General features: G+C 38.5%; 1 protein-coding gene across 1 annotated transcript; it reads right to left on the reverse strand.

Moving 5' to 3' along the window:
- Positions 1 to 5,939: 5,939 nt before the first annotated feature.
- LOC119560345 (putative odorant receptor 85e) lies at positions 5,940 to 8,066 on the reverse strand. Its single transcript, XM_037873741.1, has 3 exons — positions 7,275 to 8,066; positions 6,084 to 6,627; positions 5,940 to 6,014 (listed from the first exon to the last, which is right to left on the reverse strand). The coding sequence occupies exons 1-3, from the start codon at positions 8,060 to 8,062 to the stop codon at positions 5,940 to 5,942; spliced, it is 1,407 nt and encodes a 468-aa protein (XP_037729669.1). The 5' UTR covers positions 8,063 to 8,066.
- Between the last annotated feature and the right edge of the window lie 7,734 nt (positions 8,067 to 15,800).

Consider the following 15,800-nt stretch of genomic DNA (forward strand, 5'->3'; position numbering starts at 1 on the left):
AAACCAATTTGTGTTGGCTATTAAAACTATATTTTACAAATATTTACTCTAAGCTTACAAGTTTTTAAAAATATGTAAAATTATTCTTACGAAAGGTAAGCCGTATTTAACTTTTTTAGGCCTGTATAATAAAGTCAGGTAACTTTTAAAAAGCTACTGCTCTTCTAAGAATAGCCAGCCGCCTAATTGATCTAAATCCGAGTTATGTTGTGGGTTTTCTAATGGCATTAAAATGTTTTCCATTGACAGCCGGACGACAGCTGCAATTCAAATTGAATTTCCGCTGCCCACGCTTTGTCCAGTCAACCCACATTGCGTATACGACCGGTTGACCAGCGTGGGCGGCACTAAAGGTTGCAGTGTGGGCGGTACTTCAGTTACAACCGAACCAAAGCTTGCTGCATTAGCGTCACAAATTAACGGGCACTTGACAAATTAATGCACGCTAATGCCGCACAAATTTTGTGCTTCAAGAGGCCGCAGAATTTCGCCAAAGTCCCCCTACAAAGTTGCAAGAAAAAAACAAAAACCCATACAAAATGAGCAAAGTCAAAATTGCGACTACTCAGCGTCTCTTAATTTTATTTGCAGCTTTAAGGGCTCGTAAAGTAGCGCGAAAAAGCGTAGAGGCCGTTTAATGGATTCCCTTTGCGCCCTGTGCCCTTTGCCCACCCCCTTTATAAAGAAAAAAGTCCCCTTCACTTGAGAAAAAAGTTGCCATAATAAACGGTTTTTGTGCCAACTTGAAATTTCTGGCCAAGAGCGCCTGCGGGTAGGCGCCAAAAATGGAAAGCAATCCCCAAACTCTGAAGCACTTTCATGCGCTTTCAATCTGCATATGTGTGTGCTCAAAGGTGCGGGTGATAATAGTTTCATTTTTCGTTCTTTTTTTTTGCAATTATTTGCGAGTGCAAAAGCGGTTTGGTCCTGCTCTCAAGTCCGCGGGCCCACAACGAAGCGGCGAGCGGATAAAAAACCCACTCACATTTGTTTGTTTATTGGTCGCACATATCAGCGGAACAACAAAGGAAAGTAAAGCCGTTAAAATATTTTTGTTTCGCGGATAAGATACACAAGCAACGAGGTTTAGACGACCAGTAATTACCCTACAATAGGAAGGAAAATAACAGAAATACTAAGTGTTAATATGAAAATTATTAGAAATACTTTTAAACATTATTATAATAAAATATTTTATGGTTTTAAAATGGTATCCCAGTACTCAGATGGAGAAAAGTGCAGAGTGCTCTATAAATATCCCAAGACTGCACAAAAATATATGTTACCCCTAAGAGATCCTTTGCATATTTTCCTCAAGAGATGGAACCCAAAATCAGCTTATGCAGACCACTTGGCTTTGAATGCCAAGGCTGATTGTGTAACAGGATTTCGCAGTCCTCATGTTCAATTGCTAACAAATTGTGTGCAGTTGCTGTGTTGCTGCTGAACTGCAGGGTACGAAAAGCCTCAGTTGCTGCAGATTTCCATTTACCATTGGCTTTCTACCAAATGGACATGCAATCGTACACATATATATATATATATATAGAGATATGTAGTGGGGAAATCGTGCCACCTGCCATGAAAACTGTGTACATTGATTGCATTGATTTATGGCCCAGATGCTGCTCTATGCCGCTTGTTGCGCACTTTATGGCCATTTCGATTGGCTCTTTGCATCAGCACAAAAGGCTGAATAGCAATGCCATGCCTTTTGCCAAGTGCCATGCAATTCTGCAACATTTTAAAGCCGCTTTGCGACAGAAAGCCAGTCCAACCTCCCACACATCTGCACACCCACAGGTCCACAAGAGCCAAGAGACTATAGTCACATTACGGCGAATCACAATCAAATGGCAAGGCGCCGACAATGGACGGATGATGGCGGGAGGAACAGGGATCCATACCCACTGTTCCCAATTCCGCATTCGTTTTTAAACCTTTTTAATGCTTTCCACTTTTCCAGCTCCTTAATATATTTAATTAATTTCTTGACTGTCTAATAATACTTTTTTAAATGATTTTATATATATTTATATATTTTATAAATATTATATTTAAAAAGTTAAAAAAAACTAACTCTTATATTATAATGTTTTTAATTTGTTGTGCCACGATTCAGAAGAAGCTGTACTAATTCAATTTTCTTCTTACTATGTTGCACGTATTTTTTAGGCATATTTTACTTTTTTTTCAATTTTAAAATTCTTCTTCTTCTTTTTAAACATCAAACGTTGAAGATCATATACAATATTTCATATGTTGTAATTCCCAATTTCAAATTGCTAGCACTGTGCAGACAAGAATAAATATAGTTTCATATGTTTTTCAAATTTATAATTAATCGGCTCAGGCCGATTCTTATTTACTCTGTGGACAAGAGTAAAAATTAAATCACAGTAGTCTTTCCAAAACAAATTTCTTAAAAGTGTAATAAATATAAAAATATTTGATACAATCAAATAATTTTACTGGGAACTGCTATTTATGTAGAAACCACAAAATTCATTTTAGTAATTGTATTTAATTACACAAAAAGGCTGCGTTCATACTTAGGCTCTTAATCTAAAGAACACCTAAAAGAAAAATTCGATGTAATTTTGTAACTTTGGCCAGAACAGAGCCCAGTCTTAGAAGGGCTAAAAGCTGCAAGCGGCTAATTGAAAGCTTGCATCTGAATGGGCCTGAATGTGCCTGACAAATTGGCGAGCAGGTAAAGAAGCCGTTAACAAGGATATCCACTCACCGCCCACACGGCACTCCTTAATGGGAAATTATATGCGGCTTTGTTTTGGTTGGGCCACGTTGTGTGTGTGCTTTTCGGGGCAGGAAAGGGGGAGGAGAGGTCCTTTGTCCTGACCGCAGGCGAATACCCGTTGGCTGAATCGCTTGCAATTTATGTGACAGCATCAACACAAACCCACATATCGCAAAACCCCATTTATGTACCTTTGTGTGGGCCGAGTGACATTGCGTATGCGACAAGTTGCACAATTCAAAGGCAATTGGTCTATGAATTTCAAAATTACTCGCCTGAATGTGGACAACATGCAAATATAATATGAAGTAGCAATGAAATTACCCAACAACAGCCCAGCTCTTTGACATCAGCAGTTGGGGCTGTCCTGATTAGATTACTGCCCCCATAATGATGATGGAACATCATTTTCACAGGTGCCTGGTCCTTGCTGAAGTGTGAATTGAATCAGAGTTCATTTGATCACAGCTCAGGTTGGAATTCATAATGACTTTAGACGGTGCCATTTTTGACGCCCTACAGCTAATATTTCCAACGAAAAGTTTTTAATTAATTCTTGTTGCTATTTTGAAGACACTTTTTTGTCAACTGTTCTCTTATTTTCACAACGACTGTAATGACTTTTTCAAAATGTGACATCTGTCTAAATATTTTTAATAACAATGATAATTTCTATTTCTAGCAATGACTTCGTTAAAGCATTTAAATTATTAAAGCTGCAAAGAGGTTCTTGATATATTCAATAAATATATGTTTCTTTTTTAAATTTCATAAATGAATCTTAAAGCTAATTTGTGGATGCCCCGTAACATATGTAAGAGGGCCATAATAAACCGCAAAATCACATCTAGACCATTTTAAAATCACAAATTTCCCCAGACTCGACAGCTGCCTTCGGTTTCCTCATGAAAAACTCGAGTGTGAGATGTCATGCCTGTGATGGCGTCTAATATTGATTGCTTTCAATTAAAATACCGCCAGCTGACTGCCGAAAAAGTTGACACGGCATGCCTCTGTGTTAATTTAATTTCAGGAGACTACTTCAAAGTTGCAGGCTGAGAGGCAGAGTGCTGGGATATTGACGGCATGTCCTGCGGCTAGATCCTGTCAATTCTATGCGGGCACTTTGGACAGTTTTTGTTGGCTTATAGCCAGGCTACTGACAGCACGACGGAAGGGATAGGGGGAGAGCTCTGTTTTCATTCATCCACTCAACTTTAATTCACTCAGTACAAGCTCCGGTTTAAAATTGAATTAGTTTTTTGTGAGCACATAGTGAACTTTTTATGCGAAGCTAATGGGTTGCAGCAAAATAAAGACCATTAACATATGCCACTGAGAATCCCTTTCAATTTACAATTAGTAAAAAACCCGCTTGCTATATTGCTTTTAATAAATAAAAGATGCGTAGTGAAATCGTAGAGTACCCAAAATTGGACACTTTAAAACAAATACTTTAATGCTCATTTCAACTTAAAGAATCTATACAAATTGGTGAAAAAAAATGTTAAATATAAATATAAAAAAAATATAAATATTGGTTATTAAGGGTCCATCTTAATAATATTCTCAAATTATTTACTCTTGTATTATATTTATATGTTTCTAGATCCAATAGGCAGTTGCCTAAAACTTAAATATAGTATTTTAAAAATTCTACAATAGGTGTTCAGCGAACTTTAGTTAAAAATTTGAGTTATGTAGAATAATAGGAATGGTATCAGAGAAGACTCTTTATTAATATATTCCTTTGAATAGCATTTTAAATAAGCTCTTTTGCCCAGGAAAAAATCCCCGCTAATGTTTTCTACGTCTACTGATGGCTTGATTCATTCGGGCAATCATTGTGCCAGCTTATGTCTCCATTTATGGGCTTTGGCCGATGGCCCAGGGCCGATGCAAATGCTCCTGCCATTGAATGCATTATTTTCCCAGCTAATCCCATGGAGACCGGGCACTTTAGCAGTCGGTAGTTTTTTGTTTTTCCCTCGACGATGGCCTGCTTCCCGTTGCCATGACTGCCGTTGACTGGCATTTGAGGGGGAATTATGGCAGGACATTTGTCTTCGGCCCGGCCAGCTTAACTGTGCAGTGCGCTTATCAAATATCGTGTAATATAAATGTCCCTTTTGGCCCGGCAGACACGCATAAAGGTAGTTAGCATGGAGGGGAAACGGAAGTGAAAGTATAAGTGGAAGTGGAGAAAGTGAATGGCATTTCCGCTGACGAAACCGAAACGAGCGACAAGAGCACAAAAAGCACAATACAAAGCGAACAAAAAGGTAATCATCTAAGCGCTATGGGTGCCCCAATGTAGGCGGCAAAAACTGAAACAAATGAGTCCCTATAAATACACACGTAGCAATGCCCACACTCCCCACACCATCCACATCCCATTTTACCATCCATCCACCCGGATTCGAAAGTTAGAGCAAGTCACTGGGCAAAGAAGGAGAACTTTTCGCTATGTGGGTGGTGGCTGGGTATTTGTGCCTGTGACACAATGAAAAATGCAAAGCGCAAATGAGTTGAAAACTTTGCCATAAGTTTCGGTGCGTACGACGTGCAATCGCAAAATTAAAGGCGACTTTTAGGCTTACAAAATCTAAGAACTTTCTTGAACAGATACAGAACATTACAAGCGGAAAAGGCCAAGTTAGAGAGGGTACATAAGCTTTCTGCCCCGTCAAAGGGAATATTTTCCAGCCCTTTTTGGCTTAGGCTCAGAATAGAATCCAGTTTTACAAGTCAAACTTTGGTTATCATTATAGAAAGATTTTAGTATAGAAAGGGAATATTTAAAAAGAACGTTATTTAATAAATTATACATAGTTCTAGTAAATTAATTTCATTTTTTTATTTTATCTAAAGAGCATCTAATTATCAACTTTAAGAATGTTTAGACTTTTGTAGCGGGAACATCCCTTAAAACTGTTTGGAAAAAGGGCTGTTTATCAGTGAGAAGCCAAAGGCAACAGAGACATGGGACTTGTAGCCGCTTTTCGCGGAGGTTCGTTAGTCGGAAAAGTGGGTTGGGCCCACATCTGCTCGTGCTGCAAGATGTTAAGTAAACATTGGGACGCGGTAACGCAAATATTATTTGCATTTTAACTCGACTTGTTTTTAATGTGCTGAATAAATATCACCGTGTACAAAGGATGCGAAGAAATGCGGTTCCAGTTTAGAGACCCGGTTCGGCCTTCTTGGCAGCCAGCTTTTGCAGCAAAGTCAGGAAGCTAAAGGCCTGCGTTATAACCTGAAATTTAAAATTTTGTTTTCAATTGATAATGTTTTTGGTATAAATATTAAAAACCCAACCCCCTACCGATCTGAGACGATTCACATCCATCACATAGAACTTGCCGGCACTCACGTGGACTGCCCGTCGACTGTTGACCAAGAAGATGAGGATGTCCTGGCGAATGAGGTGGGCATGCTTCCACCATGATCCTCGCCAGAAGGCATCTCCAGATCGAATGCTATGCCTACTTAGCATCTCACCGCAGTAGGTGAACATGAGGAGCTCGAAGAGGGTGAGTCCCAGGTACTGCAGTTGGTTGACAATCCGCAGGACCTCTCGGGTCCCCGACACGCCCACAAAAACTAGCAGACACAGCTGGAAAGTGATCTGCAAGGACTTGACCAGGCAATATGGGCTGAAGAGGTTCTCAAGCTCCACGGCGCAGTGCAGAATAAAGCGGTGCAGGCGAACACACTCCACCAGGGCGCTGTGAAAAACATTTCCCCGCCGACCAAGACATCGGCTTCCTGACGACATTATCAATAGATCAGTTGGGTGCTCCTTCAGTACGGCATACTGATTCAACTCCCTGGTCGAATCCTTCAACAGTAACTCATCTTGTAGCAAACTGATATATAAGAAAAAACTGTCGTTAAATATCTGCATATTAGTTCTTAAAGGAAAACCAAATTTAAAAGGAAAGCCAAAAATACATAGTTAAGACCACAAAAATTTTACTTAAATAAGCTAGAGTTACATGATGAAAAAAGGATTTAAATCCTTCAATTAATTTTAATTGTTAAATTGTTTGCTATTTATTGGCTTTAAATTAATAACAACTGCAATGCTCGAAAATATAAGCAAATAGTACTTAAATTGATTATAAAATCTTATGATGAGTTACGTTTTTTGTCTTTGTTTGCATATATCTTGTCTAAAAAGAAATAGTTTATAATAAATGAAAGGGTACTACACTGGAAAAAAAGCCATAACGTTGTTTTTTGTTGTGAAAGATAATATACTTTGTTGAAATCATGACTTTAGAGCTAACGCCTTTAAGTTAAGAGCTACGTAAATATATAAAATGGAACTTTTTCTATTTGGTAAGGATGTTCTACTCATATGACCTTTTGGCTTTTGACATTTTCTTAAATGTTTAATAAAATAAATAAGAAAATACACAAAGGAAATTAAGTTAAATGGAAACCACATTTAGTTTTATTTCCTTTGTATTTTTTCCGCATATTTATTTTTCTCCGTGTACCAATAACAAACCTCAGGCCATTAACGGGTTCCCCGGCCAGCAGCTTGGCATGGGCATCCATGTTCTTCAGGCTGCAGTAGAGCACATCGAACTGGGCCAGGAGCAGCAGGCTGAGGGTGACGAACAGCGATCCCCCGAAGCCAAAGGTCACGCCCACGAGGACCTGGCCGAACAGCTGGGTGGCATACACCGCCGAATATGTGACGGGGGCCAGGGCGTCGAAGGGATACCAGCACTGCAGGGGCAGCATCCGGATGCCCAGCATCAGGGGCGAGACGCCCCAGGAGATCACGCCCAGCAGGCAGGCCATCATCCACACGGCCGTGAAGTTCCAGGACTTCCGGAAGGCCGCATGGCTGCTCACAAAGGTCACCCCGGCCAGCGAATGGTGGCGATACTCGCGGTTGATGTGCTCCATGTAGGCCAGGAGGCGTCGGGAGCGGAGGCACCAGTAGATGGTCCCATAGCCGGTGAAAAAGTATATAATGGTCATGGTGAGGGCATCGGTAATGGCCTGCAGCTCGCCCGTTGGCAGGACATCCAGTGTGGTCTTGGTGAACAGGACTCCCAGATGCAGCGAGGTAAAAATCACCATGGAACAGTATACCTTGGCCAGAAGTTTGCCCACCATTTGCACCCACTTTGGCCACCATTTGGGTAGTCTGGGCGATGGTTTCATGCCCATCGCCAACTGCATGCCCATCAGCAGGCGGAAAAGATTCGATTCCCTTGCCGGATCTAGACTATTATCATACCTGATGTCCGCATCGAAGTTGCCGTGGAACTGAAGACTGGCCATTGGAAACCAAAATCGAACTGCCTATGGACTGCTTGAGTCTTTGGGAGCGGCTATTTAAAGGACCCTAAATTTATGCATTAATGAGCTTTTAAAAGTTTTCTATGGAAACGGTGTCTGGCTGGGCGTGGCTTATAATTAACCAACTAAATGCCTAATTGCCTTTGAAAAGCCGTTCGGCAAAGTTGGCGAATATTTCGAAATATAAAGCTCTGTTTTTATAAGAAGTGTACTTATAAATTATTATATTCCTTAGGTTCAAGGAGGTTTATCTCTGTCAGCCTAATTTTATCACAACCAAAGGTGTCTGGGTGGGCGTGGCTCATAATTAATCCAGTGAATGACTAATTAACCTTTTAACAAAAGTTTGTTAAGGTTTTCCAAATATTTAGAAATACATACATAGGTCAGGACAAACAGCGAAATATAATTAACCAATTAGTTAATCAGTTCAAGGATATTTAAAAGTTCCTGTGAAAAATGTACTTTATATTGCAAATAAATGTTTATTTTGTTTTTAAAAGCATTCAATTTTTCTTTATATGAAAATCAAATTACACCTGCAATTTTGTTAAATGCTTATTGTTAAATGCCATTGTAATATCCTTAGTTTTACTTTTGAATAATACCCATGATTTAACGCATTTCCTTAATTAATGCATCGCCGCATTAGCCTTTTAATACCATTATTATCTTTTCATTGCAAAATTGTCGTCCTTGGATGCAAAAATAAACACGAACAACCTATAACCGCAGACAAATTGCCAATTACATTCGATTTTATTTCCAGTCACTTCTCCTATTAATTGTCCCTACACCATTTTGCATTGCAGACAGGGGTCTGTGAGTAACGTCAAACTTGACCTTCGGCGGATAGAAATATCCTTTAAATAATAAAAAAAATTGCAGCGCAATTTGCATTTATTGAATATGAATATGAAAGTACGTAGAGGTTATTACCCACGCCTAATTGCCCCAGAGCTTCGTGGCATTCAGCATTGAACATTCGACATTAGAGAGAAATGAAAGGAAACGGGTGAAATGGCTCATGGAAAATGCTAATTGCCGAGTGAACTTCGCACACCTTGCAGGTGGCAAAAACCAAACCATATGTTAGCGTTTCGTGATCAAGTAAATTAGTCCCACCAGCGAGGAATTTAATTAGCCCCCAGCGACATGCAATTAATTCCACAAAATATCGCAGGTTGACAAGTGGTTTTGGAAACTTTTGACCGAATATCCAATACATATAGACGCGAACTTAATTCCTTGTGGGATTTTTACTTTATTTTGAGAATTTGTTGCACATTGTTAATGGCAGGTCTGAAATCTGGCCCGCGGGTTTATGTCTGAGTTATCTCTGGTACTTGGCAGCTACTTGGCCAAATTGTTGTAGGGCTGTAAAATGGCGAAGCTTTACGGCGACCAGCTCCTTCGTTGTTATACACCCAAAAAAATTCAAGAACCGAAAAAAACAAGATAAAATCTTCTCATTTTGAGAATACGCCTTCTCACCTAATCAAGAAGAAACGTTCTTGAAATAAAGGTGAAAGCGATCTCGAGTATTGGCGTTATGATACACTAGTGAAATGTCCAAAATAAAAATGTCTTAACTTGAGAATTCGCCTATTCAACTATTCTAGAAAAATTTTCTTGAAATCAAGATTGCTCTTGAGTTTTGTTCAATTATAATTAGTGATGAAAGGACTCTCGATTTTGTTTTTGAGAATAAAATAGTATCACATTCACATCGATTTTGAGAATTTTGGATAGAATCGATCACGGCTCTCTTTTAAGATCGAATAAAATGTTGTTTTGAGAGATGATTTTTTTTGTGAGTATCTGCCGGTTCAGTTCGGTTTCATTTCAGTACCTATATATGTATATATTTGCATTCAGCCCCGATCTGGGTTCTTGACTCTGTCAGCCTGTTCTAACGCATGTCAAGAGTTGTTTCGAGTGAAATTCACCTGCTGTGATTTATTCAATCAACTTCTGCGACGTTCCACACAACAACTCAGACTCAGGTTGCCTTTATTATTTAGACATCTTTGTTGTCTGTGCCTTACGCGAGTTTAATGTCACTCACCGGGCTAAGCAAACTTGGATGCCACATTTAATCTGCATAATTTTTATGAAAATTACAACCAAGAAGCGAGGGGGAATTTCGTAGCAAGACGCAGGCGAATAAGATACAATTTTACTCAGCCAAAAATTACTTTTAAGATGTTCAACATTTGCGGAGCTGCTTTAATTGCAGTCGCACGTGTCGTATGCTTAATAAAAAGTTCAATTCTTCGTAAATTACAATTCACACTTTGATATTTAAAAAAAGTTCAAAACTTTGTAAATTAATTAGCAAAAAAAATTTAAAATGGCTGTAAAGATATTTACACCTTTAAGTTATCTCTCTTTCCAGTTAATATTAATGTACATTTTGATTTCTCATAATCAGATTAGGAAATCTGTTTAAGTCAACAAAAAAAAAAGATACTAAACAAATAACACAAAGAAATTATGCAATCAAGAGATATAATTTCAAGGGTTTTAAGAAACCCTTGTTCATATGTATGTTTAAAATAACAAAAATGTTACATCTGTTAAACGTATACAGATGTTAACATTTCCAAAAAAAAAGGAACTCGTAGTTCTTTAGTTGTAATCAATTTACTGACTAAAATTATAATACTATCTGCTAGCTAATAAAAGTTATCTGAGTGCTCTTTATTTAATTGCCCACATTTAATTGGTCCGTCCATTTCTTCTGATTATTACCCAGCTGAACAAATGGCAATTTACTTCAATATATTAACATATTAAAATATTTATAAAAATAAAAATGATTACCTTCTTTTAAAAAAAGACTTATAAAGAAATACAAAAAAAATCGTTTGAATATAAAGTATGAAATCTACTTTTTTCATGCGTGTAAAAAATTGATTGAAATAGTTTTGCCGCAACTCACTCTCCATATTCATATTTCCTTTTTCGTACACATGCACAATTTAATACTCGTTCATCATATATTCCGGTAATCCAGTGATAAAATAAAGTTTTTAAAAAAAGAATGCATTCATTTTGCTTTAGTGCCACCTGGCGATTGCACAGTTTTTAATTAAATGTCGCAACGTACATGCATGAAAATAAAATTATTTCCCCGCTACCAGGAAAAATATTTTTAGAGCTTTGCGAGTGGAGCCCCCCCATTTCATCTGGATTTCCGCGGACCTGGAAGCGATTTCATTGTGCAGCAAACTTTTTAATTAATTGCGCTGGCCAATTTTTCGGCGGCAGCCAAACGCTGTAATTGCAATTGAGTGTTGCGAGAGTTGAAAGTGGACCGTGGACCGTGGACCACACGGACATCGCTAATTTGGCGCCGCCAGACAAGCGGGAAAAGCGGGTAAGGCGGGATTGGCGGGTCAATCAGTTGGCCATTTGGGTGGCCAGTTGGCCAGGTGGGTGGTGCAGTACCATAGTGGGTTCGAGCCACTCTGGCCAAAGGTCCTTCAGTCACGATCTCCGCTCGCCTCATGTTTGCTAATTTATGCGGCCGCAGGGCGACGGTAAACAACGAGCGGTAAAAGTTTCCCAACTGGCTCTCAACAAGCAGAAAAGGTTCAGATTGAAAACAGAGGCTTAGGATACCCTCTCAGGTAATATATCTAAAACCCTATTGTTTTTAAGATACTATATAGATTTTTTTTATTATAATTTTGAGATATAGATCATACAAAACATAACTTCAACGGAATAAATCTAATACAGATTTAAAAAATTCGTCATAGATTCTAGAAAATCACTTATTATTTTCAAAATTGTTTTCTTTACTTTACGTCCTTTATAAGATTTAAAGAAGAGGTTCTTTAAAAAAAATGTACTTATTTTTAAAGTCTGGTATTTATTTAACATTTTTCCTGAAAAAGATTCTTGAAATACGAACTAAAACATGTATTTTATATTAAAGCCTGGTAGTTCCTTTGGATTTATTTTCAAAACGATACCAAAATAAAAAAAAATACACAAACAATTCACAAACCAATATACAATATTTTTTAGCTGTAAAGGGCCAAATAAAACAAAGTATTTTTAATCATTTTCAATGTGTTTACCAAACACAAATTCGGATAAGAACAGCAAAAATTTAAATGTTCAAAAATTAATCTTTTTAAAATGTTAATAAGCTATAATATTATATTCCCAATGACATGTTAATTTTATGATAAAACTACAAAGCTACTTGTGAACCTCTAGCAAGAGTAAAAAAGGGGCACTGATGGGAAAGCGGAAAATGAAATGGAAATGTGAAGTGAAAAGCAGAAAATGGGAAACAGGAACAGGATCGGAAGAGGTCTGGCTGCTGGCAACGCCTGTCATTGTTTTTGCCGCTCTTGTTCGCGCTTTAAACTTTGCTCTCGCCTCGATACGCCCCGCCCACATTCATTACACATTGATGGCACTGTACTTTGCCTGTTGTCCTGCCGGCCCACCCACTACCACCCACTCCATCCCACTCCCACCCACTCCTCATCCGCTTTACAGTCGAATGTTGCCTTTTATTTCCTTCGGCCGCTGCACAAAACAATTTGTCAAACAACAAGCAAAACTTTCTTCACTCCAGGGAGGTTAAGGTTCAACACATTTCCACTTTTATGAGGGCCAGTTAACCCTGCAGAAAACCATTTTGAATTGATAGAAAAACTTTTAGTTACACTTTACCAAGTTCCATAATTTATTTTAATATTTGCATAATAGTAATAATTTGAAACAAAATTGCCCTTGTTAAAAGTTGAGAAATTATTTGAGGTGTTTGACACAAAAAAAGAGCAGACGAGCTAAACAATTGCTATGTGAAAGATATGTATATGATGAGTTTTTATTTTATTGTTTATTCAATAATCAATTTATTCATTTCTCAGTGGTACTAGTTTGTATACGACAGAAAATAAGCAGGATGTTTAATTGATTAGAGAGACAATTACCTTTTCTCAATGTGAGATTAATTTACCAAGCTACAAATCTTTTTTTTCTTACCAAGCGATGAAGTACGAAATTCAGTCTGAAAAACCAGAAATTGAAGAATTGGAGAACTTTTCGTTATTTATTATTATATTCATATATCTTAGTATTTATAAGGATAACATATGTGTATAAAATATTTTCGAAAAATATTAGAGGATTTATTTCTTACTTTCATGTTGTCAAAGGGTTAAGCTCCGATAAGTCTGTCCCCAGAGGTGGGCGGAAATACGGCGTATTCTTAAAACTTTGGGTTAAGTTGGCCAACTGATACGATGGACACAAACTGCCGGAGTTCAAATGCCCAACTCGACTCGAATCGCATAGCCGACATCCCTGGAAGGCCTGACTTAGAATTTGCACACTTTGTTGGGTTGTTTTGTTCGGCCATTTTGTGCTGCGTGGCAAAAAAGTTTCTAATGCAATTTCGTTAAATATTTTTGCTCTGATTTCGTTTGGCGCCCCCAGGAAAATAGTTAAGCGCCCACCACGATCAAAATGTCCCAACTATATAAGCTCTGCGGGCGTGTGTCATGTGTTTTTTATTCTATTTATTTTTGGCAAGTGAAAACTAAACTTTTCGACCTGCCAAATTAGGTTTGGAAGTTGCAAACTGTCTCAACTGACAGGCCACATATGAGGCTAATTCAATTTGAGGTAAGCGGTGGCACTTTCTCCCACTTTCGCCCGCACCCACCGAAGTACAATAACAATTAGCATTAGCACATTGATGAGGCGCCACCACTTTTGCAGCACCCCCCCTCAACCCTCACATACTCCTTGGTTTGTTGTCCTAGTAAATTTTGGCCGGGATTTGCTTGGCGCGTGTCTCGTAAAACGGAAGCAAACTTAATTACAGCCAGGATCTGCAGCAGCAGCAGCTGCTTGTTAATGCGGTTTTTGGGGGAATCCCACTCTGGGCTTGCTGGAATGTATTTGGTTTATTAGTTGCTCCTGCGGGCGGGCACCTTTCCCTTACAAATGCTTGGCTGTAATTAACGCCCACGGTTAGGCAAACAATAGCAAAAGCCGTCCAAAGTACACGCGACTGGAAGGCGCTGCATTAACAGAACTCAGCCAAGTGTTACCTGCTTTGCGGTTCAGCGGAAATCGGGCGAAATTGCTTGGAAGTGTCAAAGGGGAATTACAATTAATAAAACCGTTGAGCCCGAACAGCCGCCAAGAAAGAGCCTTAAGTGATTTGGATAGCAAAATATAGGGATTTTATAGTTGGCCTCTTAATACAAAAAAATGTTTTAAGTATAATTATACCCGTTACTCGAAGAGTAAAAGGGTATACTAGATTCGTCGGAAAGTATGTAACAGGCAGAAGGAAGCGTTTACGACCCCATAAAGTATATATATTCTTGATCAGGATCATTAGCCGAGTCGATCTAGCCATGTCCGTCTGTCTGTCCGTCCGGATGAACGCTGAGATCTCGGAAACTATAAGAGCTACAATACTGGGATTAGGCATGCAGATTCCTGAGATTCTTGCGCAGCGCAAGTTTGTTTCAGCAGAGTGCCACGCCCACTCCTACAATTTTTATGCTAGAATAAAAATTGTAACTGAAATGTATTTTTCTTATCAATACCTATCGATTGACCCAAAAAAAATTTGCCACGCCCACAAGCCGCCCACAAACTTCAAAAAATTGTAAATATGATCGTGTATATCTCGGAAACTATCAAAGATAGAGAATTGGGATCTCAGATTTAGATTCCGTAGCCTTGTACGCAGCGCAAGTTTAATACGCGAATATGCCACTCCCACTCTAACGCCCACAAACCGGCCAAACCTGTGGCGCCCACAATTTTCATGCTAGATGAATTTTAACTGAATTGATCTCGTCAATACCTATCAAAAAAAATTTGCCACGCCCACTCTAACGTCCATAACGCTTAAATCTGTCTACCGCCGGTAGGTGGCGCATTTCTATATCGCTTTGCTGCTTGCATATCTCCATTTCCCTTTGGTCCCATTATCTGATATCCCTGTATCTGATAGTCGTGGTACTCGACTATAGCGTTCTTCCTTGTTTTAATTTAATTTTACACTAAATATGATAATTTAATTTGTATTTTATTTTTTTAAATATTTTATAGACTAATAATACTTAAGAAAAAACAAAACAAAAGTTTGAAGAATATAATAAATTTGTAGAAAATAATCTCATTCTTCAGAAATAATTTTATATGATAACTAACCATTTAAATGGATGATGATTGAAAAATTAAAGAAGAACGAACTGATATTTAGGTAATCAGGCTTTAGCCTGAAGTAAAAATTTGTATTGCTGGATGAATTACCATATAATTAGAATTTATACATAGTTGCTTAGTCTGTGTTCTAAAAAAAAATATTTTTTCTAAAACTCAAAAAAGTATGAAGATGATGTAATCAATAAAGAACATATGGATATTCAGCTAATCGGGCTTGAGTGCGCCAAGAATTCGTACTTCTGGTTGAATTGGGTCCTCCAATTAGGGCCCGGAACATGTGCTCATTAAAATCGGATTTGGTATGCAGGCGAACAAAGCCGTCAGTCTGCAATTGAAAGAATCAGGTGACGTGGAAAGCGGAAACCTTGACTGCACCCAATAGGCCAACAGGTGAACAGGCGAGCAGGTAAGTAAATGGGGCGCCAGACAGCCAAGCTGTGGCCAGTTTCGGCATTCGAGCACCTGCCTGCCCTAATATTCAATTAATCACATTATGCAG

Source organism: Drosophila subpulchrella, unplaced genomic scaffold, assembly GCF_014743375.2.
Source record: "Drosophila subpulchrella strain 33 F10 #4 breed RU33 unplaced genomic scaffold, RU_Dsub_v1.1 Primary Assembly Seq354, whole genome shotgun sequence".
Classification (NCBI taxonomy): domain Eukaryota; kingdom Metazoa; phylum Arthropoda; class Insecta; order Diptera; family Drosophilidae; genus Drosophila; species Drosophila subpulchrella.